Below are 23461 nucleotides of genomic sequence, written 5' to 3'. Positions count from 1 at the left end.
CTCTGCACAGGGTCACGAAGACGACCTTTGTCATACCGGATGTGAAAGTGGAGGAGGCAGAAAGTGTGCCGGAGGACACGGAGACAGTGATGCAGATTGACGACAGTAAGATTCCCTTTCCTCCGTCCAGCTTCAAAACCCGTGTCCGCGGAAGGCCGTTCGGCCCATCGTCTGGGATCACGCACCCTCTGTATTTAAACGTCATCCATAAAATCTCGCCTCTCCGGTGGGAAATGACGGATTGATCGAGTTGCCGACTCCTCCAGGGCTGACCTGGAATCTCGGGGAATTGAAGGTCCATCTTCACGACACCGCTGCGAGCGACCCTGGAGAATGACCCCCGGGACATTCACAGAAACTGTGTTTTTGCCATTTTCTTTGAGAATTTCTCTCCTTACCAGATAAACAAATGACTGAAAATGGGGGTGGGGGTGAATGTTGGCTGTTTGGCCGCCTGTCGAGCATTGTCCAATTGAGTAATGGGGTCATTTTGCTTTTCAATTGGTGTAGGAAGGCCGTAAGTCACGGGGATGGGCGTAGGAAGGCCGTAAGTCACGGGGATGGGCGTAGGAAGGCCGTAAGTCACGGGGATGGGCGTAGGAAGGCCGTAAGTCACGGGGATGGGCGTAGGAAGGCTACGTCACAGGGTGGGCGTAGGAAGGCTGTAAGTCACGGGAATGGGCGTAGGAAGGCCGTACGTCACGGGGATGGGCGTAGGAAGGCTGTACGTCACGGGGATGGGCGTAGGAAGGCTGTACGTCACGGGGATGGGCGTAGGAAGGCCGTACATCACGGGGATGGGTGTAGTGGGGCCGTACGTCACCGGGATGGGCGTAGGGAGGCCTTGCGTCACAGGGATGGGCGTCGTGCGGCCTTGCGTCACAGGGATGGGCGTCGGGAGGCTGTACGTCACAGGGATGGGCGTTGGGCGGCCGTACATCACAGGGATGGGTGTCGGGAGGCCGTACATCACAAGGATGGGCGTCGGGAGGCCTTGCGTCACAGGGATGGGAGTAGGGAGGCCGTACATCACAGGGATGGGCGTACGTCACAGGGATGAGCGTCGGGAGGCCGTAAATCACAAGGATGGGCGTCGGGAGGCCTTGCGGCACAGGGATGGGTGTCGGGAGGCCGTCCGTCACAGGGATGGGAGTAGGGAGGCCGTACATCACAGGGATGGGCGTACGTCACAGGGATGGGCGTCGGGCGGCCGTACGTCACAGGGATGGGCATCGGGAGGCTGTACGTCACAGGGATGGGCGTCGGGAGGCTGTACGTCACAGGGATGGGCGTAGGAAGGCCGTACGTCACAGGGATGGGGGTAGGGAGGCCGTACATCACAGGGATGGGCGTACGTCACAGGGATGGGCGTCGGGAGGCCGTATGTCATAGGGATGGGCGTAGTGGGGCCGTACGTCACCGGGATGGGTGTAAGAAGGCCTTACGTCACAGGGATGGGCGTCGGGAGGCTGTATGTCATAGGGATGGGCGTAGGAAGGCCGTACGTCACAGGGATGGGAGGAGGGAGGCCGTACATCACAGGGATGGGCGTACGTCACAGGGATGGGCGTCGGGAGGCCGTATGTCATAGGGATGGGCATCGGGAGGCCTTGCGTCACAGGGATGGGCGTCGGGAGGCTGTGCGTCACAGGGATGGGCGTAGGAAGGCCGTACGTCACAGGGATGGGGGTAGGGAGGCCGTACATCACCGGGATGGGCGTACGTCACAGGGATGAGCGTCGGGAGGCCGTATGTCATAGGGATGGGTGTAGGAAGGCCGTACGTCACAGGGATGGGTGTAGGGAGGCCGTACATCACAGGGATGGGAGTAGGGAGGCCGTACATCACAGGGATGGGCGTAGGAAGGCCGTACGTCACAGGGATGGGAGTAGGGAGGCCGTACATCACAGGGATGGGAGTAGGGAGGCCGTACATCACAGGGATGGGTGTAGGAAGGCCGTACGTCACCGGGATGGGTGTGAGGAAGCCTTACGTCACAGGGATGGGCGTCGGGCGGCCGTACGTCATAGGGATGGGCATCGGGAGGCCTTGCGTCACAGGGATGGGCATCGGGAGGCTGTACGTCACAGGGATGGGCGTCGGGCGGCCGTACGTCATAGGGATGGGCATCGGGAGGCCTTGCGTCACAGGGATGGGCATCGGGAGGCTGTACGTCACAGGGATGGGCGTAGGAAGGCCGTACGTCACAGGGATGGGGGTAGGGAGGCCGTACATCACAGGGATGGGCGTACGTCACAGGGATGGGCGTCGGGAGGCCGTATGTCATAGGGATGGGCATCGGGAGGCCTTGCGTCACAGGGATGGGCGTCGGGAGGCTGTGCGTCACAGGGATGGGCGTAGGAAGGCCGTACGTCACAGGGATGGGGGTAGGAAGGCCGTAAGTCATGGGGATGGGTGTAGGAAGGCCGTAAGTCACAGGGATGGGAGTAGGGAGGCCGTACATCACAGGGATGGGCGTACGTCACAGGGATGAGCGTCGGGAGGCCGTAAATCACAAGGATGGGCGTCGGGAGGCCTTGCGTCACAGGGATGGGTGTCGGGAGGCCGTCCGTCACAGGGATGGGAGTAGAGAGGCCGTACATCACAGGGATGGGCGTACGTCACAGGGATGAGCGTCGGGAGGCTGTATGTCATAGGGATGGGTGTAGGAAGGCCGTACGTCACAGGGATGGGTGTAGGGAGGCCGTACATCACAGGGATGGGCGTCGGGCGGCCGTACGTCATAGGGATGGGCATCGGGAGGCCTTGCGTCACAGGGATGGGCATCGGGAGGCTGTACGTCACAGGGATGGGCGTCGGGCGGCCGTACGTCATAGGGATGGGCATCGGGAGGCCTTGCGTCACAGGGATGGGCATCGGGAGGCTGTACGTCACAGGGATGGGCGTAGGAAGGCCGTACGTCACAGGGATGGGGGTAGGGAGGCCGTACATCACAGGGATGGGCGTACGTCACAGGGATGGGCGTCGGGAGGCCGTATGTCATAGGGATGGGTGTAGGAAGGCCGTACGTCACAGGGATGGGAGTAGGAAGGCTGTACGTCACGGGGATGGGTGTAGTGGGGCCGTACGTCACCGGGATGGGTGTAAGAAGGCCTTACGTCACAGGGATGGGCGTCGGGAGGCTGTATGTCATAGGGATGGGCGTAGGAAGGCCGTACGTCACAGGGATGGGAGGAGGGAGGCCGTACATCACAGGGATGGGCGTACGTCACGGGGATGGGCGTCGGGAGGCCGTATGTCATAGGGATGGGCATCGGGAGGCCTTGCGTCACAGGGATGGGCGTCGGGAGGCTGTGCGTCACAGGGATGGGCGTAGGAAGGCCGTACGTCACAGGGATGGGGGTAGGAAGGCCGTAAGTCATGGGGATGGGTGTAGGAAGGCCGTAAGTCACAGGGATGGGAGTAGGGAGGCCGTACATCACAGGGATGGGCGTACGTCACAGGGATGAGCGTCGGGAGGCCGTAAATCACAAGGATGGGCGTCGGGAGGCCTTGCGTCACAGGGATGGGTGTCGGGAGGCCGTCCGTCACAGGGATGGGAGTAGGGAGGCCGTACATCACAGGGATGGGCGTACGTCACAGGGATGAGCGTCGGGAGGCCGTATGTCATAGGGATGGGCGTAGGAAGGCCGTACGTCACAGGGATGGGTGTAGGGAGGCCGTACATCACAGGGATGGGCGTAGGAAGGCCGTACGTCACAGGGATGGGAGTAGGGAGGCCGTACATCACAGGGATGGGAGTAGGGAGGCCGTACATCACAGGGATGGGTGTAGGAAGGCCGTAAGTCATGGGGATGGGTGTAGGAAGGCCGTAAGTCACCGGGATGGGCGTAGGAAGGCTGTACGTCACGGGGATGGGCGTAGGAAGGCCGTACGTCACGGGGATGGGTGTAGTGGGGCCGTACGTCACCGGGATGGGTGTGAGGAAGCTTTACGTCACAGGGATGGGCGTCGGGCGGCCGTACGTCATAGGGATGGGCATCGGGAGGCCTTGCGTCACAGGGATGGGCATCGGGAGGCTGTACGTCACAGGGATGGGCGTAGGAAGGCCGTACGTCACAGGGATGGGGGTAGGGAGGCCGTACATCACAGGGATGGGCGTACGTCACAGGGATGGGCGTCGGGAGGCCGTATGTCATAGGGATGGGCGTAGGAAGGCCGTACGTCACAGGGATGGGAGTAGGAAGGCTGTACGTCACGGGGATGGGTGTAGTGGGGCCGTACGTCACCGGGATGGGTGTAAGAAGGCCTTACGTCACAGGGATGGGCGTCGGGAGGCTGTATGTCATAGGGATGGGCGTAGGAAGGCCGTACGTCACAGGGATGGGAGGAGGGAGGCCGTACATCACAGGGATGGGCGTACGTCACGGGGATGGGCGTCGGGAGGCCGTATGTCATAGGGATGGGCATCGGGAGGCCTTGCGTCACAGGGATGGGCGTCGGGAGGCTGTGCGTCACAGGGATGGGCGTAGGAAGGCCGTACGTCACAGGGATGGGGGTAGGAAGGCCGTAAGTCATGGGGATGGGTGTAGGAAGGCCGTAAGTCACAGGGATGGGAGTAGGGAGGCCGTACATCACAGGGATGGGCGTACGTCACAGGGATGAGCGTCGGGAGGCCGTAAATCACAAGGATGGGCGTCGGGAGGCCTTGCGTCACAGGGATGGGTGTCGGGAGGCCGTCCGTCACAGGGATGGGAGTAGGGAGGCCGTACATCACAGGGATGGGCGTACGTCACAGGGATGAGCGTCGGGAGGCCGTATGTCATAGGGATGGGCGTAGGAAGGCCGTACGTCACAGGGATGGGTGTAGGGAGGCCGTACATCACAGGGATGGGAGTAGGGAGGCTGTACATCACAGGGATGGGCGTACGTCACAGGGATGAGCGTCGGGAGGCCGTCCGTCACAGGGATGGGAGTAGGGAGGCCGTACATCACAGGGATGGGCGTACGTCACAGGGATGAGCGTCGGGAGGCCGTATGTCATAGGGATGGGCGTAGGAAGGCCGTACGTCACAGGGATGGGTGTAGGGAGGCCGTACATCACAGGGATGGGTGTAGGAAGGCCGTAAGTCATGGGGATGGGTGTAGGAAGGCCGTAAGTCACCGGGATGGGCGTAGGAAGGCTGTACGTCACGGGGATGGGCGTAGGAAGGCCATACGTCACGGGGATGGGTGTAGTGGGGCCGTACGTCACCGGGATGGGTGTGAGGAGGCCTTACGTCACAGGGATGGGCGTCGGGCGGCCGTACGTCACAGGGATGGGCGTCGGGAGGCCTTGCGTCACAGGGATGGGCGTCGGGAGGCTGTACGTCACAGGGATGGGCGTAGGAAGGCCGTACGTCACAGGGATGGGGGTAGGGAGGCCGTACATCACAGGGATGGGCGTACGTCACAGGGATGGGCGTCGGGAGGCCGTATGTCATAGGGATGGGCGTAGGAAGGCCGTAAGTCACCGGGATGGGCGTAGGAAGGCCGTACGTCACAGGGATGGGAGTAGGAAGGCTGTACGTCACGGGGATGGGTGTAGTGGGGCCTTACGTCACAGGGATGGGCGTCGGGAGGCTGTATGTCATAGGGATGGGCGTAGGAAGGCCGTACGTCACAGGGATGGGAGGAGGGAGGCCGTACATCACAGGGATGGGCGTACGTCACAGGGATGGGCGTCGGGAGGCCGTATGTCATAGGGATGGACATCGGGAGGCCTTGCATCACAGGGATGGAGGTCGGGAGGCTGTGCGTCACAGGGATGGGCGTAGGAAGGCCGTACGTCACAGGTATGGGGTAGGGAGGCCGTACACCACAGGGATGGGCGTCGGGAGGCCGTATGTCATAGGGATGGGCGTAGGAAGGCCGTACGTCACGGGGATGGGAGTAAGAAGGCTGTACGTCACGGGGATGGGTGTAGTGGGGCCGTAGGTCACCGGGATGGGTGTAAGGAGGCCTTGCATCACAGGGATGGGCGTCGGGCAGCCGTACGTCACAGGGATGGGCATCGGGAGGCCTTGCGTCACAGGGATGGGCGTCGGGAGGCCGTACGTCCCAGGGATGGGCGTAGGAAGGCCGTACGTCACAGGGATGGGAGTAGGGAGGCCGTACATCACAGGGATGGGCGTACATCACAGGGATGGGCGTCGGGAGGCCGTACGTCATAGGGATGGGCGTAGGAAGGCCGTACGTCACAGGGATGGGAGTAGGGAGGCCGTACATCACAGGGATGGGCGTACGTCACAGGGATGGGCGTCGGGCGGCCGTACGTCACAGGGATGGGCGTAGGAAGGCCGTACGTCACCGGGATGGGAGTAGGGAGGCCGTACATCACAGGGATGGTGTACGTCACGGGGATGGGAGTAGGGAGTCCGTACGTCACAGGGATGGGCGTAGGGAGGCCGTATGTCACAGGGATGGGCGTAGGAAGGCCGTACATCACAGGGATGGGAGTAGGGAGGCCGTACATCACAGAATGGGCGTACGTCACAGGGATGGGCGTTGGGAGGCCGTACGTCACAGGGATGGGCGTCGGGAGGCCGTACGTCACGGATGGGCGTAGGAAGGCCGTACGTCACCGGGATGGGCGTTGGGAGGCCTAGGGATAGGTGTGTTGGCCGATTAATTGGGGGCGGGGTGGGGGAAGGAGGCAAGGCATGTAATGAAGCCTCCAGGAATACCTGGAATCACAGTTGGCAGCCCGGTGAGAGGGAAGGGCATTTCTCCGGATTTGTGTGAATTTATGCTTCTTGACCTCACTTGAATGGCTTGGCTCAGATTCCTCCCCCTCCCGATCCCCTGGGGTTCCTTTATCTACCCTCAGAATTCCTTCATCAATCAATCCGCAATGACCCAGTGAAGTTGGAATTGAGTCCATGATGTGTCACTCTGCCAGCTGATTCATGTCCATCCTTCTTGTTGACCAGTCCCGGGGACTCGACAGGGAGACTGGAGAGTCCGCTTCTGTCAGCTGCCTTCTTGTCTTTCCCCTGCCTCCCCCACCACCTCTGTGCCCTCTTCTCCTGCCTTCCCAGTCGGCCCAATGTCAGGCGGAAGTCACCAAGAGGAAGATTGACTCTGTCCATTTTTTTCCCAAGCTAACTCCTTGTGGAAGAAGAGACGAGACGGGGACATTGCTGGTCCTCGTTCTGGATGTCTCCCCAGCCGGCAGCTGGGAATGGTGAGGGAGGGGAGGGCGTTTTCACTCCTCCTCGCTTGAGGATTCGAGGTCTGACTGATTCCCTCCATGGAGGAATAGCCCACCCAGTGGGCAGGCTTGGACACCCGGGCTGGAGGGTGGGGACTGCGCTGAGGAGAGTAGACTGGCTGCAGGGAATGAATGCCCTGTGCTCTCGCCTCCCCAGATTGCCAGGAGTGCACCATCGGTGATGCAGGGAGTTCGCAGTTAATGAGGACCAAGAGTGATGCAGGAGCGCTGCTGTTCCGGAGGACAAACCTTCGTTCACCGAGTGACAAGAGGAGAATTAGGAGACATCGCTTCTCCATCAACGGCCACTTCTATAATCATAAGGTGGGTCCTCGACTGATCAAGCCCTCACTGGGATCCCAAGAGAGGGTCTTGGACAATGTCGTTAGCTTTACTAATTGTGCTTTGAATTATTCTTGGAGCCTTTCCCACACTGCCTCTCAGTCTGGGTAGGGTGGGGGAGAGGCAGGCAGGCAATGAGATTAACTCGAAGATGCCCCAGCAAGCAGCGGTTCGAAGGGATTTCGCGAGGCCATCGATGCTCCTATCCCGTGAATTAAGTTTGAAAAATTCCTATCCCCGTTTTCAATAATGACTGAACGCGCCTGCATGATATCTCGTGTCCTTCGGACCCCCCCCCCCTGACCCACAGCAAGTGCTGAGGATGTTGCTTTTCAATTCCAGAGAGAGAGGTTGGAGTCACGTGCACCAAGCTTCACCCCGCGTCAGTGCTCGTGTCACCCGGGTCACAATCGGGCTCTCGTCGCGAGGTCAAAATCCTGGCACTCCCTCCCTAACAGCACAGTGGGTGTACCTACACCTCGGGGACTGCAGCCGTTCAAGAAGGCAGCTCACCACCACCTTCTGAAGGGCAACTAATGCTGGTCCAGCCAGCAAAGCCCATCATAATCTTTATTGTTGTCACAAGTAGGTTTACATTAACTCTGCAATGAAGTTACTGTGAAAAGCCCCTCGTCGCCACATTCCAGGGCCTGTTCGGGTACACAGAGGGAGAATTCAGAATCCACTCCCCTGGCAAGCACGTCTTTCGGGACTTGTGGGAGCAAACCGGAGCACCCGGAGGAAAATCATATGACCAAATTTAAATAAAAAGCTAATGGCAACTTTCTGCTCCAAATGGGTTTGGACTGTGTCATTGAAAGCTTCTCTTCGAGAACACACTCGCTCCCTCGTTGGTGCAGACATGATGGGCTCAACAACACTGTAACAATTCTCTCTCTCTCTCTCTCTCTCTCTCTTTCACAGACGTCTGTCTTCACTCCTGCCTTTGGTTCTGTTACTAATGTCCGTGTAAACAGCACGATGAGTACTCTGCAAGTCCTAAACCTGCTCCTCAACAAGTTTAAGGTAAGGTGGGAATCTCCCGCTGGTTGTTGTGAGGAAAGGGGAGCTGGTGAGAGATAGTGCATGAGGTGGTTCCATTGATGCTGACCTCCTTACTATCCTCTGCGCATTCAGCCACCCAAGAAGGTACTTTGACCAGAGCTGAGAGGCCAAATCTGAAACGGTCCTACGACCGCTGCCCTTTTTTGTCTATTCGGGAATGCTGATTGAGACTCTGTCTGTACTAGGAAGAAAGAACAATACAGCACAGGAACAGGCCCTTCGGCCTTCCAAGCCTTTACTGTCAGATTCTTCATCGACATCCGCTCTGAAACGTCCTCGTGTCCCTGTAATACGCTCCCATTCCCAAACTCCGCAGAAACCTCCGTTGATCTGAAACTCTGCTCCCTGTGCTCAGTCCATCTCCCGTTCACCGGTGTCCCCACTAGACTGCGTTGGCCCCTGCTCCCCCAAGACCTTTGATTTGAAAGCCTCCGCCTGATATCTCAGTCCCTTCCCTTCCTCACTCCAGCTCTGGAAGCTCGTGCATGTGTCCCGCTATCTCTGGTGCCCCCCCATTAGCAACCAGGCCTCCAGCCACACAAACCCCTGGACTGCCTGCTGCACTCCCTTTTGGAAACCTCTCCACCCACTCTCCCACCCGCTCTGCCTTTCTTCAAATCCATCTCTGGCCCGGTTATCGATCGCCAACCCCGTATCCCCACACCCACTCAGACTATCTCGCCTCTTGTTGGTTCAGGTTATCGATCGCCAACCCCGTATCCCCACACCCACTCAGACTATCTCGCCTCTTGTTGGTTCAATGTCCGCTCCTCATCCTAGTTCCTGGGGGAAACGACCTTTTTCCCACTTTTAAAGCTGCCAGCCACATGCAGGTTGGTCAGTTCCCGTGCTGATTGGGGGAAAGGAGATTGGGAGGAGATGGCAAGGGGACAAGATGGCAGGCCAGAGAGAGCTGAGAGCTTCTGTAAGGGAAGATAGATTGTGATTCTTCTTTTTTCCCCCTCTTCTTTCCAGATCGTGAACAGTTTTGATGAATTTGCACTTTACGTTGTTCACACCAGCGGAGGTGAGTTACTGGCTGACGGTACACCTATCTTGAGATCTTGCGGAGCAAGGTTAGATGTCAGGGAGCAAGGGATCTCCTTCATGTCAGATCTCACAGATTGGGTTAAAAGACACGGCCGATTGCTCCAGATCGTCAGGTCAGTTTGGATAAGTGACCCACCTCCCCGCATCTTAGCTTGGTGGGTGACGTGTCTCCCCCGCCCACCTCCACCCCATCACCGAACATTCCCCTGCCTGCCTGGGTGGTGCTGAAGTAAGGCTGGCTGGCTCAGCTTCCACGCTCGCTCCCTGCTGGCAATCTCAAAGTTTGCCCCCTCTTGTGTAATAGGGGACAACAAAAATGGCTGAGCAACGAAACTCGTAGTTTGGTTCTGCCTTCACAAATCAGATCCCAGAAATGTTGGAGAACCCAGGGTTCAGTGAGAGTGAGGAACTGTAGAGAAACGGTGTTGGGGAAATTGATGGGATTGAAGGCAGATAAATCCCCGGGGCCGGAAAATCTGCATCCCAGGGTACTTGAGGAAGTGACTCGAGAAACCGTGTATGCATTGGTGGTCATCTTCCAGGATTCCATAGACTCTGGAACCATCCTACAGCTTGGAGGGTAGCTAATGTAACTCCAATATTTAAAAAGGGAGGTGGAGAGAAAACAGGGAATTATAGACCAGTCAGCCTGTCATCGGTAGTGGGATAAATTCTAGAATCCATTCTCAAAGATTTAATAGCAGAGCACTGAGAAAACAGTGGCAGGATCAGACAGAGTCCGCATGGATTTACAAAAGGGGGAAATCATGCTTGACAAATCTACTGGAATTCTTCGAGGATGTAACCAGTAGAGTTGATGAGGGGGAGCCAGTCGATGTGGTTTATTTGGAACTAGTAGAGATGATAGAGCCTTAGCTTTACAGGAGCAGCCCTTTGGATTTCGGCGGCAGCGGTGCGCAGGGGCCTTCTGGGAGGTGAGTAGTGTATTTAAAAAGCCTTAGCTTTACAGGAGCAGCCCTTTGGATTTCGGCGGCAGCGGTGCGCAGGGGCCTTCTGGGAGGTGAGTAGTGTATTTAAAAAGCCTTACCTTTACAGGAGCAGCCCTTTGGATTTCGGCGGCAGCGGTGCGCAGGGGCCTTCTGGGAGATGAGTAGTGTATTTAAAAAGCCTTACCTTTACAGGAGCAGCCCTTTGGATTTCGGCGGCAGCGGTGCGCAGGGGCCTTCTGGGAGGTAAGTAGTGTATTTAAAAAGCCTTGCCTGGTCCCATGTCTGTTCTTTTTCTGTTTTATTTGTTTTAATATAAGGCGGGAACCGGAAGTTCGACCTCTGACAAGTCCCCCCCCCCCCCCCCCCCCCCAACCAATAAATTCTGGTGGAGAGGAAACCCGAGACACTACACGTGTAGTGTCTCCCACCCGCCCTCCTCCTCTAACCTAATAATAAGACCCATTGGTGTAAGGTAAGTGCCATATTATATTATTATATTATTAGCATTGTGCAGGTCAAGGATCGGAGGTGGAGGAGCAGTCTCTGTCAGCGAGAGAACCTGAGAACATCTCAGACACTCAGAAGGTAAGTAAGTGATTTTTACTTTTATACCTTTTTTCAAATTGTGTGTGTCGGGGGGAAACTGAAGTGACATCACAGAAAAGCTGTGGCCAGAGTTTCTGGTTGGGATTCTAACCTAAATTTTTTAAAACATTTGAGTATTTGGGAACTAATTAAACATAATAACTTAATTATAATTTAGAGGATATCTAAGCCCGAGATCGGAGAGTATTATAGTTAGCTATCGCATTTCTATTAGAAATCTAGTGCTAGGAAACAGATAGTTGACAGTAACTTTGCAATTTTAAAAAAAGTATTAAAAAAAAAAAAAGACAAATTTTAATTAATTGACGCAATGTCAGTTAGAGGGGTGCTGTGCTCTGACTGTGAGATGTGGCAGGTCCGGGAGGCTTCCAGGGTCCCGGATGGCTTCATCTGCAGAAAGTGCACCCAACTGCAGCTCCTCACAGACCGCATGGTTCGGTTGGAGCAGCAATTGGATGCACTTAGGAGCATGCAGGTGGCGGAAAGCGTCATAGATCGCAGTTATGTAAATGTGGTCACACCCAAGGTGCAGGCAGAGAAATGGGTGACCACCAGAAAGGGCAGGCAGTCAGTGCAGGAATCCCCTGTGGTTGTCCCCCTCTCGAACAGATATACCCCTTTGGATACTGTCGGGGGGGATAGCCTATCAGGGGAAAACAGCAGCAGCCAGAGCAGTGGCACCACGGCTGGCTCTGATGTTCAGAAGGGAGGGTCAAAGCGCAGAAGAGTAATAGTAATAGGGGACTCTATAGTCAGGGGCACAGATAGGCGCTTCTGTGGACGTGAAAGAGACTCCAGGATGGTATGTTGCCTCCCTGGTGCCAGGGTCCAGGATGTCTCCGAACGGGTAGAGGGAATCCTGAAGGGGGAGGGCAAACAGGCAGAGGTCGTTGTACATATTGGTGCTAACGACATAGGCAGGAAGGGGCATGAGGTCCTGCAGCAGGAGTTCAGGGAGCTCGGCAGAAAGTTAAAAGACAGGACCTCGAGGGTTGTAATCTCGGGATTACTCCCTGTGCCACGTGCCAGTGAGGCTAGAAATAGGAAGATAGAGCAGACAAACACGTGGCTAAACAGCTGGTGTAGGAGGGAGGGTTTCCGTTATCTGGACCACTGGGAGCTCTTCCGGGGCAGGTGTGACCTGTATAAGATGGACGGGTTGCATCTAAACCGGAGAGGCATAAATATCCTGGCCGCGAGGTTTGCTAGTGTCACACGGGAGGGTTTAAACTAGTATGGAAGGGGGGTGGGCACGGGAGCAATAGGTCAGAAGGTGAGAGCATTGAGGGAGAACTAGGGAATAGGGACAGTGTGGCTCTGAGGCAGAGCAGACGGGGAGAAGTTGCTGAACACAGCGGGTCTGGTGGCCTGAAGTGCATATGTTTTAATGCAAGGAGCATTACGGGTAAGGCAGATGAACTTAGAGCTTGGATTACTACTTGGAACTATGATGTTGTTGCCATTACAGAGACCTGGTTGAGGGAAGGGCAGGATTGGCAGCTAAACGTTCCAGGATTTAGATGTTTCAGGCGGGATAGAGGGGGATGTAAAAGGGGAGGCGGAGTTGCGCTACTTGTTCGGGAGAATATCACAGCTATACTGCGAGAGGACACCTCAGAGGGCAGTGAGGCTATATGGGTAGAGATCAGGAATAAGAAGGGTGCAGTCACAATGTTGGGGGTATACTACAGGCCTCCCAACAGCCAGCGGGAAATAGAGGAGCAGATAGGTAGACAGATTTTGGAAAAGAGTAAAAACAACAGGGTTGTGGTGATGGGAGACTTCAACTTCCCCAATCTTGAATGGGACTCACTTAGTGCCAGGGGCTTAGACGGGGTGGAGTTTGTAAGGAGCATCCAGGAGGGCTTCTTAAAACAATATGTAAACAGTCCAACTAGGGAAGGGGCGGTACTGGACCTGGTATTGGGGAATGAGCCCGGCCAGGTGGTAGATGTTTCAGTAGGGGAGCATTTCGGTAACAGTGACCACAATTCAGTAAGTTTTAAAGTACTGGTGGACAAGGATAAGAGTGGTCCGAGGATGAATGTGCTAAATTGGGGGAAGGCTAATTATAACAATATTAGGCGGGAACTGAAGAACATAGATTGGGGGCGGATGTTTGAGGGCAAATCAACATCTGGCATGTGGGAGGCTTTCAAGTGTCAGTTGAAAGGAATACAGGACCGGCATGTTCCTGTGCGGAAGAAGGATAAATACGGCAATTTTCAGGAACCTTGGATGACGAGTGATATTGTAGGCCTCGTCAAAAAGAAAAAGGAGGCATTTGTCAGGGCTAAAAGGCTGGGAACAGACGAAGCCTGTGTGGCATATAAGGAAAGTAGGAAGGAACTTAAGCAAGGAGTCAGGAGGGCTAGAAGGGGTCATGAAAAGTCATTGGCAAATAGGGTTAAGGAAAATCCCAAGGCTTTTTACACGTACATAAAAAGCAAGAGGGTAGCCAGGGAAAGGGTTGGCCCACTGAAGGATAGGCAAGGGAACCGATGTGTGGAGCCAGAGGAAATGGGCGAGGTACTAAATGAATACTTTGCATCAGTATTCACCAAAGAGAAGGAATTGGTAGATGTTGAGTCTGGAGAAGGGGGTGTAGATAGCCTGGGTCACATTGTGATCCAAAAAGACGAGGTGTTGGGTGTCTTAAAAAATATTAAGGTAGATAAGTCCCCAGGGCCTGATGGGATCTACCCCAGAATACTGAAGGAGGCTGGAGAGGAAATTGCTGAGGCCTTGACAGAAATATTTGGATCCTCGCTGTCTTCAGGGGATGTCCCGGAGGACTGGAGAATAGCCAATGTTGTTCCTCTGTTTAAGAAGGGTAGCAAGGATAATCCCGGGAACTACAGGCCGGTGAGCCTTACTTCAGTGGTAGGGAAATTACTGGAGAGAATTCTTTGAGACAGGATCTACTCCCATTTGGAAGCAAATGGACGTATTAGTGAGAGGCAGCACAGTTTTGTGAAGGGGAGGTCGTGTCTCACTAACTTGATAGAGTTTTTCGAGGAGGTCACTAAGATGATTGATGCAGGTAGGGCAGTAGATGTTGTCTATATGGACTTCAGTAAGGCCTTTGACAAGGTCCCTCATGGTAGACTAGTACAAAAGGTGAAGTCACACGGGATCAGGGGTGAACTGGCAAGGTGGATACAGAACTGGCTAGGCCATAGAAGGCAGAGGGTAGCAATGGAGGGATGCTTTTCTAATTGGAGGGCTGTGACCAGTGGTGTTCCACAGGGATCAGTGCTGGGACCTTTGCTCTTTGTAGTATATATAAATGATTTGGAGGAAAATGTAACTGGTCTGATTAGTAAGTTTGCAGACGACACAAAGGTTGGTGGAATTGCGGATAGCGATGAGGACTGTCTGAGGATACAGCAGGATTTAGATTGTCTGGAGACTTGGGCGGAGAGATGGCAGATGGAGTTTAATCCGGACAAATGTGAGGTAATGCATTTTGGAAGGTCTAATGTAGGTAGGGAATATACAGTGAATGGTAGAACCCTCAAGAGTATTGAAAGTCAAAGAGATCTAGGAGTACAGGTCCACAGGTCATTGAAAGGGGCAACACAGGTGGAGAAGGTAGTCAAGAAGGCATACGGCATGCTTGCCTTCATTGGCTGGGGCATTGAGTATAAGAATTGGCAAGTCATGTTGCAGCTGTATAGAACCTTAGTTAGGCCACACTTGGAGTATAGTGTTCAATTCTGGTCGCCACACTACCAGAAGGATGTGGAGGCTTTAGAGAGGGTGCAGAAGAGATTTACCAGAATGTTGCCTGGTCTGGAGGGCATAAGCTATGAGGAGCGATTGAATAAACTCTGTTTGTTCTCACTGGAACGAAGGAGGTTGAGGGGCGACCTGATAGAGGTATACAAAATTATGAGGGGCATAGACAGAGTGGATAGTCAGAGGCTTTTCCCCAGGGTAGAGGGGTCAATTACTAGGGGGCATAGGTTTAAGGTGAGAGGGGCAAGGTTTAGAGTAGATGTACGAGGCAAGTTTTTTACGCAGAGGGTAGTGGGTGCCTGGAACTCACTACCGGAGGAGGTAGTGGAAGCAGGGACGATAGGGGCATTTAAGGGGCATCTTGACAAATATATGAATAGGATGGGAATAGAAGGATACGGACCCAGGAAGTGTAGAAGATTGTAGTTTAGTCGGGCAGTATGGTCGGCACGGGCTTGGAGGGCCGAAGGGCCTGTTCCTGTGCTGTACATTTCTTTGTTCTTTGTTGTTGATAAGGGGGAGCCAGTTGATGTGATTTATTTGGACTTCCAGAAGGCTTTTGACAAAAGTCCCACTTAAGAGATTGGTGTGTAAAATTAAAGCGCCATGGTATTAGGGGTGGTGGCAGACGGGAGACAAAGAATCTGAATTAACGGGCCTTTCCAAATTGGCAAGCAGTGACTCGTGGTGTACCGCAGTGATCGGTGCTGGGACCCCAGCTATTCACCATCTACATTCAGATGAGGGAACAAAAGGTAATATATCCAAATTTGCAGATGACACCGAGTTGGGTGGGTGGGAGGGTGAGCTGTGAGGAGGATGCAGAGAGGCTTCAGTGTGATTTGGACAGGCTGAGTGAGTGGGTCCATGCATGGCAGATGATGTAACATTTGGTGAAATGCGAGGTTATCACTTTGGTAGCAAAAACAAGAAGGCAGGCTGTTATCTGAATGGCTGTAGATTGAGAGAGGGGAGTGTGCTGGGGGACCTGGGTGTCCTCGTACACCAGTCACTGAAGGTAAGCGTGCAGGTGCAGCAGGCGGTAAAGAAGGCTAATGGTATGTTGGCCTTCACAGCGAGAGGATTCGAGTACAGGAGCAGGGATGTCTTGCTGCAATTATACAGGGCCTTGGTGAGGCCACACCTGGAGTATTGTGGGCAGTTTTGGTCTCCTTACCTGAGGAAGGATGTTCTTGCTATGGAGGGAGTGCGGCTAAGGTTTACCAGGCTGGGATGGCGGGACTGACGTATGAGGAGAGATTGAGTCGGTCAGGATTGTATTCACTGGAGTTCAGAAGAATGAGGGGGGATCTCGTAGAAATCGATAAAATTGTAACAGGACTGGACAGGGTAGATGCAGCACGGTGGCACAGTGGTCAGCACTGCGGCCTCACGGCGCCGAGGTCCCAGGTTCGATCCCGGCCCCGGCTCACTGTCCGTGTGGAGTTGCACATTCTCCCCGTGTCTGCGTGGGTTTCGCCCCCCAAACCCAAATAGATGTGCAGGGCAGGTGGATTGGGCCACGCTAAATTGCCCCTTCATTGGAAAAAATGAATTGGGTACTCTAAATTTAAAAAACAAAAAGTACTGTAACTAAATAGGCAACATCCACAGCTGGTGAACCATCCTCTGAACTCTAAGCCCCCTGATAACTCTCCCCATTCATTCATATACACACACACACACACACACACACACACACACACGAAAGAGGGGTGTAAAATAACGATAAAAGGATAAGAGTCCTTATTTCCGATGGACATCTCCCAGTTAGTCTCTTCAGGTCGAGGCTTCCAGATGGATGTTTCTTTCAGCTTGTAATGGTTTTCACTGTAGACTCACAGGAATATCGGGCAGCCAGTATTTGAGGGAGAGCGACAGCTGCTTCTTCCAGGGTCTAGAAGCTTCTGTCTTCAGACAGTGGGCAGAAGAGCAGAGCGAGAGAGAGCGAGCTGCTCCCACTGTCGGGGTCCAGTGGCATCGCCTGGCTTCTTTCCCAAAACCCCCACCTGACTGGAACCGATCACAGTCGGTTGCTGGGCAGAGTACTGTCCCTGGCCAACCCGTTGGCCACCAGCTAACCAATCGAAATGAACCCCTCTAATCTCTTGACAGCTATAGAGCCTGGGTCCTTCTGCCCAAAATATACAAAACGTGATCACACACGGGTGCTATTTTGACACGTTGAGTTCCTTACCTTTAAATCAGGCTGAGGAAGTTTGTCTCCATGACCGATCCACGGAACAAAAACGAGTAAGACAAAATCGAAGAAATGGGAATGACCAGGAAAGGCCCTAACCGTGTGACCAGCAATGGAATGTTTGTCCATATCAGCTGGGGCTGGTGACTGGGCCGAATGAGTGACCCTCCTTCATCTCAGTGGGCCGCGAGGTCGAATCGGGCTCGTTCCCTGACCAGGGATCAGATTAAATACATTGAACACGGGCCACACTCCGAACCCAGTCGGCTGTTGGCGGACCCCTGCTCTCCGGGTTGCCCACCACTGGCCGATTATTGGAAGGGGATTGGACGACAAGAGGAAAGGTTTTTTTGCTGCCATTGCTCCGGGTTTTAATGAGCGCACACCTGGAATACTGTGTTTCAGTCTCCCTGTTGAAGGAAGGATATACTGCATTGGAGGTGACAAGAGTGAAAGTTCTCTAGATTTGCCCTCCGGGATGAGCGGGTGAGTAAATCAGCTCTGCGTTCCGTGGAGTGGGGAACAATGAGGGGTGGTCTCAGTGAAACACAGAATATTCGGAAGGGGGTTGACGGGATAGATACTGATTTCCCCTGGCTGGGGAATCTCGAACAGGGACCTCAGCCACAGGAGAAGGGGCTGATTTACTGAGGACTCGGATGAGGAGAGAGCTCTTCCCTCCAGGATTGCGATTTCTGGTCTCTTGGGGGATGGGGAGTTGAAGATCTGATTGAATGGCTGGGCAGGCTCAAAAAGCCGATTGGTCCACTCCTCCTATTCCTGAGGTCCTTGTGTGACAGAGAACCGCACACACACTGACTCTTTCTCTCTCATGTTGGAGTGAGGACAACAGTTCCAGTGAGGGCTGGAAGAGCTTTCTTGCTATAGTGTTTTTGATGGTGTATCTTTCTCCAGAAAGAACGAAGTTGAAGAATTCGGACTACCCTCTGATCTGCCGCATTCTTCAGGGACCATGTGAAGCCATAGCTAAAATCTTCCTCATGGAGAAGGACCTCGGTGAAGAGGTCACCTACGATGTGAGTCCTTTTTGTTTCCTTGTTTGTTTCTCCATCAACGCCACCACCTGTGAGGTTGCGAATGAGGGAAATAATAAGCCATTTTTTTTTTTTGATGGGTACGGATTGGGGGGAGGGTAGGGGTGGGGGAGTTAGTTTGCTCAGTTAGCTGGACGGCTGATTCGGGATAGGAAGAGCATCCAACAACGCGGGTTCAATTCCCCGTGCCGGCTGAGGTTATTCATGAAGACTCCCCCGCCTTCTTAGCCTTGCCCCTTGTCTGAGGTGTGGTCACCCTCGGGTTAAATCACCGCCAGAGATTTTTTTTAGAGATTGAGAGCGACATAGGCTGCTGGCCCGTGAGTTTCACAAAGAGCTGAGATCGAAGGAAGGACACGGGCAGCACGGTCGCACAGTGGTTAGCGCTGCTGCCTCACGGCTCCAGGGACCCGGGTTCGATTCCGGCCTTGGGTCGTTGTCTGCGTGGAGTCTGCACCTTCTCCCCGTGTCTGCGTGGGTTTCCTCCCACAAAGAAGTACGGATTAGGTGGATTGGCCGCTGAAATACCTCCTTCGTGTTCAATGATGTGCAGGTAAGGTTGGGTTATGGGGATAGGGCGGGGGAGTGGACCTGGGCGGGGAGCTCTTTCAGGGGGTCGGTGCAAATCCGATGGGCCGAATGGCCTCCTTCTGCACTGCAGAGATTCTATGACCTGCATTTTCTCTGCGCAGCCATGCAGGGTAGCAGTACCCTGACCATTCCCACACAACCTTGCAGCCAGCTTGTCAAAGAGCTCCGAGCAAAGGTTGGGTACCATTCTGAAAGGGAGGCGGAAAGTCGAAAGGACCGTGAACAGCCAAGAGCTGCTCCCCTGGGTTTCACTGTTGCGCACTGTCATGTGAGAGTACCTTTAAGAAATGGATGTTTAAGCAATGAACCTTTAAGAAATGCAGTGATGTCAGAGTGGGTGGAGCTGAGCTCAGTTCAGCCATTTTGAAGTTTCAGTTTGAAAAGAGCTTGGGGGTGTGTCTGTGTTTGCAGTGAGCTGGATCTGCTGTGATCTCTGCCATGAAAGACTATCTCTGGATCATTTGGGTGATTTAAACACGTAAAAGTAATGCCTTTAACCTGATGTGTTTCTGTTTAAAGGTGTTAAGTCTCTTGGATGTTGAAAGGAATAACTGAAGGATTATTTAGTGTTGTATTATTTTCGGGGTTATCTGAGAAGTAAGGGGTGTTAAGAGATCCAATGTTTATTTAAAAGGTTAAGTTGAGTTCATGGAATAAACATTGTTTTGTTTTAAAAACCACGTGTCCATAATTGTAATACTACACCCTGGGAACAAGCCATGTGCTTCAAAAGCAACAATCCATTAAAGGGGAAGGGGGGGTTGGTTGGACACCATGATACATTTTGGGGTTCTGAAAACACCTTCCCCATTCTGCAATACAGGGACCTGTATCCGGCCAAGAATAATGAGAACATTCTTTATCTCCTCCTCAGAGATGACCTGAGTTTCCCCGACCAGACTCTGAGGCACTCTGACCCCCTGACCCCCTTGTTGGCAAGTAGAGAATTAGAGTGTGGAACGAGCACAGGGGTGCACAGTTGAGGTGCTGCAGTGCCACCACAGGCACAAAGGGGTCATTACAAAGTGACTTGTTTACATAGGAATTGACCATTATAATGAAGAAAAGTTAACCAGAGGAAAAGATGTATTCCCTAGATCCGTGTGGAATTCTCATTTGCCTCCCTACCAGGGTACAATCGACGGGAGCTGTTGTGGCAGGAAGTAAAGATGGGGAAGTGTCAATGCTTGGTGGATGTTGAAATCTTCCCAAATACTTACCTCAGTTTTTTTTCCTGTCTCCTCGCCGAATCCAGGTTGCTCAATACATCAAGTTTGAAATGCCAGTGCTGCAGAGTTTCATTGTAAAGCTGAAAGAAGAGGAAGATCGGGAGGTGAAGAAGTTAACACGCAAGTGAGTTCCTGCCCAGATCTCAGCGCTGTGGGGCAACCTGGCGTTTTTCAGAGGAGATGGGGGAGGGGGCCGATTTCAGAACACCAGAAGCTGCATCGGTGCGCACATTTCGGTGGGAGCAAGCACCAAACACTTTGGGGTTAATTTAGAAAGGGGTGGGGGAAAAAAAACAAGTGTGACATGTTGACATAGGACATTCCAATGATGACCTCAAATCCAGGGGACTTGAGTGAAATCGCTGGCAGGAGGTACACGCAGAAGTCAGATATCTTGGGTAAAATCTGAGGTCGAAGTATTGATTATCAATGAGAGACGAACCCCTATTTGATTGGGTCGTTCTGCTTCCCAGTACGGGGGTTTCGACCATATGAAATTGGGGAAAGAGCAGACTATTGGGCCCTTCGAGCCTGCTCTCTACTCAATACGAATATCGCAGATCTTTACCCCTCCCCAACTTCACTTTCCTGCCTGATTCCATACACTAGAAAGGTTTACCTTAACGCTTTCGCTGTCAGTTGTAACGGAGAGGGTGGCACTATTGCTTGAGACTGATGATGGGTGTGTGAGTACGTTCCATCCTGAACACTATAACCAGGTCGTCACTCCCGCGACAGTACTGAGGGAGTGGTGTCCTGTCAATCTCAACGGCGCCTGAGACAATGATGTTTCTGTTTTCCAGGTATTCGGTGATGCGTATGATCATCGAGACACGTGTCCAAGAACTGACAGAGTCCTGGGCACAGATGTGAGATCCAGTGGAAGGACTGGCACAGGACTGTTTTGCCCTTTGGCTACTGATGTCTGTGCAGTGACTCAGAGACTATGCATTTCCCTGCCTGCTGACGAGTGGGACACTCGTGCACCTTCCAGACTGTCACCTGGGTGGGGGACAGAGGGCTGGGAGGGTTCCTGAATGGGGTCGCCAACTCTCCTGGATTGCCCCGAGTTCTTCAAGAGCCTGAAGGTGAATCTCGAGGTCAGTATTCTGAACTAAATCTGGGAGATGAAATGTCATTGGAGGGTTCAAGAACATTTTTGCCACCCTCACCCCCACAACCATTTTTCTTTGGCCACTTGCAATTATTGCTGAAAAGAGGCATTTTGCCAAATCTTTTCAACTTGGATTCATCAGGAAAATCACATGACACCATTGTCAGGGGAGACGACAACTATGAAAATGAAATGAAATGAAAATCGCTTATTGTCACAAGTAGGCTTCAAATGAAGTTGCTGTGAAAAGCCCCTAGTCGCCACATTCCAGCACCTGTTCGGAGAGGCTGGTACGGGAACTATATATTGCATGAGAAGATCATGCCGATTGGCCGAGGTGTTGTCATGGGGAATGCACCAGGCAATGATGACTAACTGTTAACTTTGTTTGAAAATTTAACCCAAGCAATTTGACTCCGATTGGTCAAGCCATTGCCCTGAGGAATGAACCAGCGAAGGGCTGACACTTAGCTGAAACAGGCGCAATGTTCTTTCTGTCTGCAAAGAGCTCCTCTGTCTCTGTCTCTGTCTCTGTCTCTCTCTCTCTGTCTCTCACTCTCTCTCTCTCTGTCGCGCGCTCTCTCTGTCGCGCTCTCTCTGTCGCGCTCTCTCTGTCGCGCTCTCTCTGTCGCGCTCTCTCTGTCTGGCTCTCTCTGGCTGGCTCTCTCTCTCTGGCTGGCTCTCTCTCTCTGGCTGGCTCTCTCTCTCTCTGGCTGGCTCTCTCTCTCTCTGGCTGGCTCTCTCTCTCTGGCTGGCTCTCTCTCTCTGGCTGGCTCTCTCTCTCTGGCTGGCTCTCTCTCTCTGGCTGGCTCTCTCTCTCTCTGGCTGGCTCTCTCTCTCTCTGGCTGGCTCTCTCTCTCTCTGGCTGGCTCTCTCTCTCTCTGGCTGGCTCTCTCTCTCTCTGGCTGGCTCTCTCTCTCTCTGGCTGGCTCTCTCTCTCTCTGGCTGGCTCTCTCTCTCTCTGGCTGGCTCTCTCTCTCTCTGGCTGGCTCTCTCTCTCTCTGGCTGGCTCTCTCTCTCTCTGGCTGGCTCTCTCTCTCTCTGGCTGGCTCTCTCTCTCTCTGGCTGGCTCTCTCTCTCTCTGGCTGGCTCTCTCTCTCTCTGGCTGGCTCTCTCTCTCTCTGGCTGGCTCTCTCTCTCTCTGGCTGGCTCTCTCTCTCTCTGGCTGGCTCTCTCTCTCTCTGGCTGGCTCTCTCTCTCTCTGGCTGGCTCTCTCTCTCTCTGGCTGGCTCTCTCTCTCTCTGGCTGGCTCTCTCGCTGTCTCTGCCTGTCTCTCTCTAACACAATTTCCAGTCGTTTCCCCTGACTTTAGTATCCTTGCGATTGTCCTGGTCAATGCCAGACCAAATCCTTCAACAAAATGCTTTTCTTCAGCCGTACAGAAGTTCTGGTCCCTCCGAGGACATGCTATTATTTACAAATTTGAGGAGTTGAGAGGGGGGGAAAGATATCTGAGATCCCAGAATTAAGCAGCTGAGTGACTCTGCTCGCTTTCCAGTCAGGGTGGAAAGGTGTGAAGCCATGAGGGTAGGCAGGTTGGCCAACTTGGCAGGGCCCGGGGAGGAGGGTAGGGAGGTTGGCCAACTTGGCAGGGCCCGGGGGAGGAGGGTAGGCAGGTTGGCCAACTTGGCAGGGCCCGGGGGAGGAGGGTAGGGAGGTTGGCCAACTTGGCAGGGCCCGGGGGAGGAGGGTAGGCAGGTTGGCCAACTTGGCAGGGCCCGGGGGAGGAGGGTAGGGAGGTTGGCGAACTTGGCAGGGCCTGGGGGAGGAGGGTAGGCAGGTTGGCGAACTTGGCAGGGCCCGGGGGAGGAGGGTAGGGAGGTTGGCCAACTTGGCAGGGCCCGGGGGAGGAGGGTAGGGAGGTTGGCCAACTTGGCAGGGCCCGGGGGAGGGGTCATGACGTTGAGATGAGACCTTTGGGACTACATCCAATCAGGACCGGCAATCCTGTTCCTGAACCATCCCAAGATGGGCCGAATGGCCTTTGCATTGGATTCTATATTTTGCCTCTGACCGCTCCATTTTGCTATTGGTCTGGTTTTTAAAATTGCTGTCCTGGATCAGACTCGCATGTTCAGGGGGTGGGGGGGGATTCAGTCTCTGGCATTCCGTCCAATCTGAGCAATGTCACGGTGCTCAGCTGAGGTGAGCCATGCCTTGGGGAAGGGAATGTCAAATGTTTCATTGAGACCCAAAGCGCAAGGAACGGAATTGTTGACCAAGAACAAAATGTCGCCCTGTGAAATCTGAGTGTTCTGAGGAGGCTTGTTGGTGTAACCTCGGTGCGAAAGAGGGAGAGGTGAAC

The 23461-nt window shown here is 53.9% G+C and overlaps 1 protein-coding gene across 3 annotated transcripts in view; it reads left to right on the top strand.

The window, feature by feature from the left end:
• Positions 1 to 21879, top strand: part of rassf2a (Ras association domain family member 2a) — a 55975-nt gene extending 34096 nt beyond the window's left edge. For all 3 annotated transcript variants that reach the window (XM_072485619.1, XM_072485622.1, XM_072485621.1), the window contains 7 exons: positions 11 to 105; positions 7371 to 7537; positions 8480 to 8581; positions 9596 to 9647; positions 18083 to 18204; positions 20069 to 20166; positions 20846 to 21879. In XM_072485619.1, coding sequence (XP_072341720.1) covers positions 11 to 105; positions 7371 to 7537; positions 8480 to 8581; positions 9596 to 9647; positions 18083 to 18204; positions 20069 to 20166; positions 20846 to 20915 — 706 coding nt within the window. In that variant the 3' untranslated portion in view covers positions 20916 to 21879. The remainder of the gene's footprint in view (positions 1 to 10; positions 106 to 7370; positions 7538 to 8479; positions 8582 to 9595; positions 9648 to 18082; positions 18205 to 20068; positions 20167 to 20845) is intronic.
• Positions 21880 to 23461: the final 1582 nt, after the last annotated feature.

Source organism: Scyliorhinus torazame, chromosome 20 (genome assembly GCF_047496885.1).
Source record: "Scyliorhinus torazame isolate Kashiwa2021f chromosome 20, sScyTor2.1, whole genome shotgun sequence".
Classification (NCBI taxonomy): domain Eukaryota; kingdom Metazoa; phylum Chordata; class Chondrichthyes; order Carcharhiniformes; family Scyliorhinidae; genus Scyliorhinus; species Scyliorhinus torazame.
The sequence above is the reverse complement of the archived record's forward strand: the minus strand, read 5'-3'. Positions and strand labels throughout refer to the sequence as shown.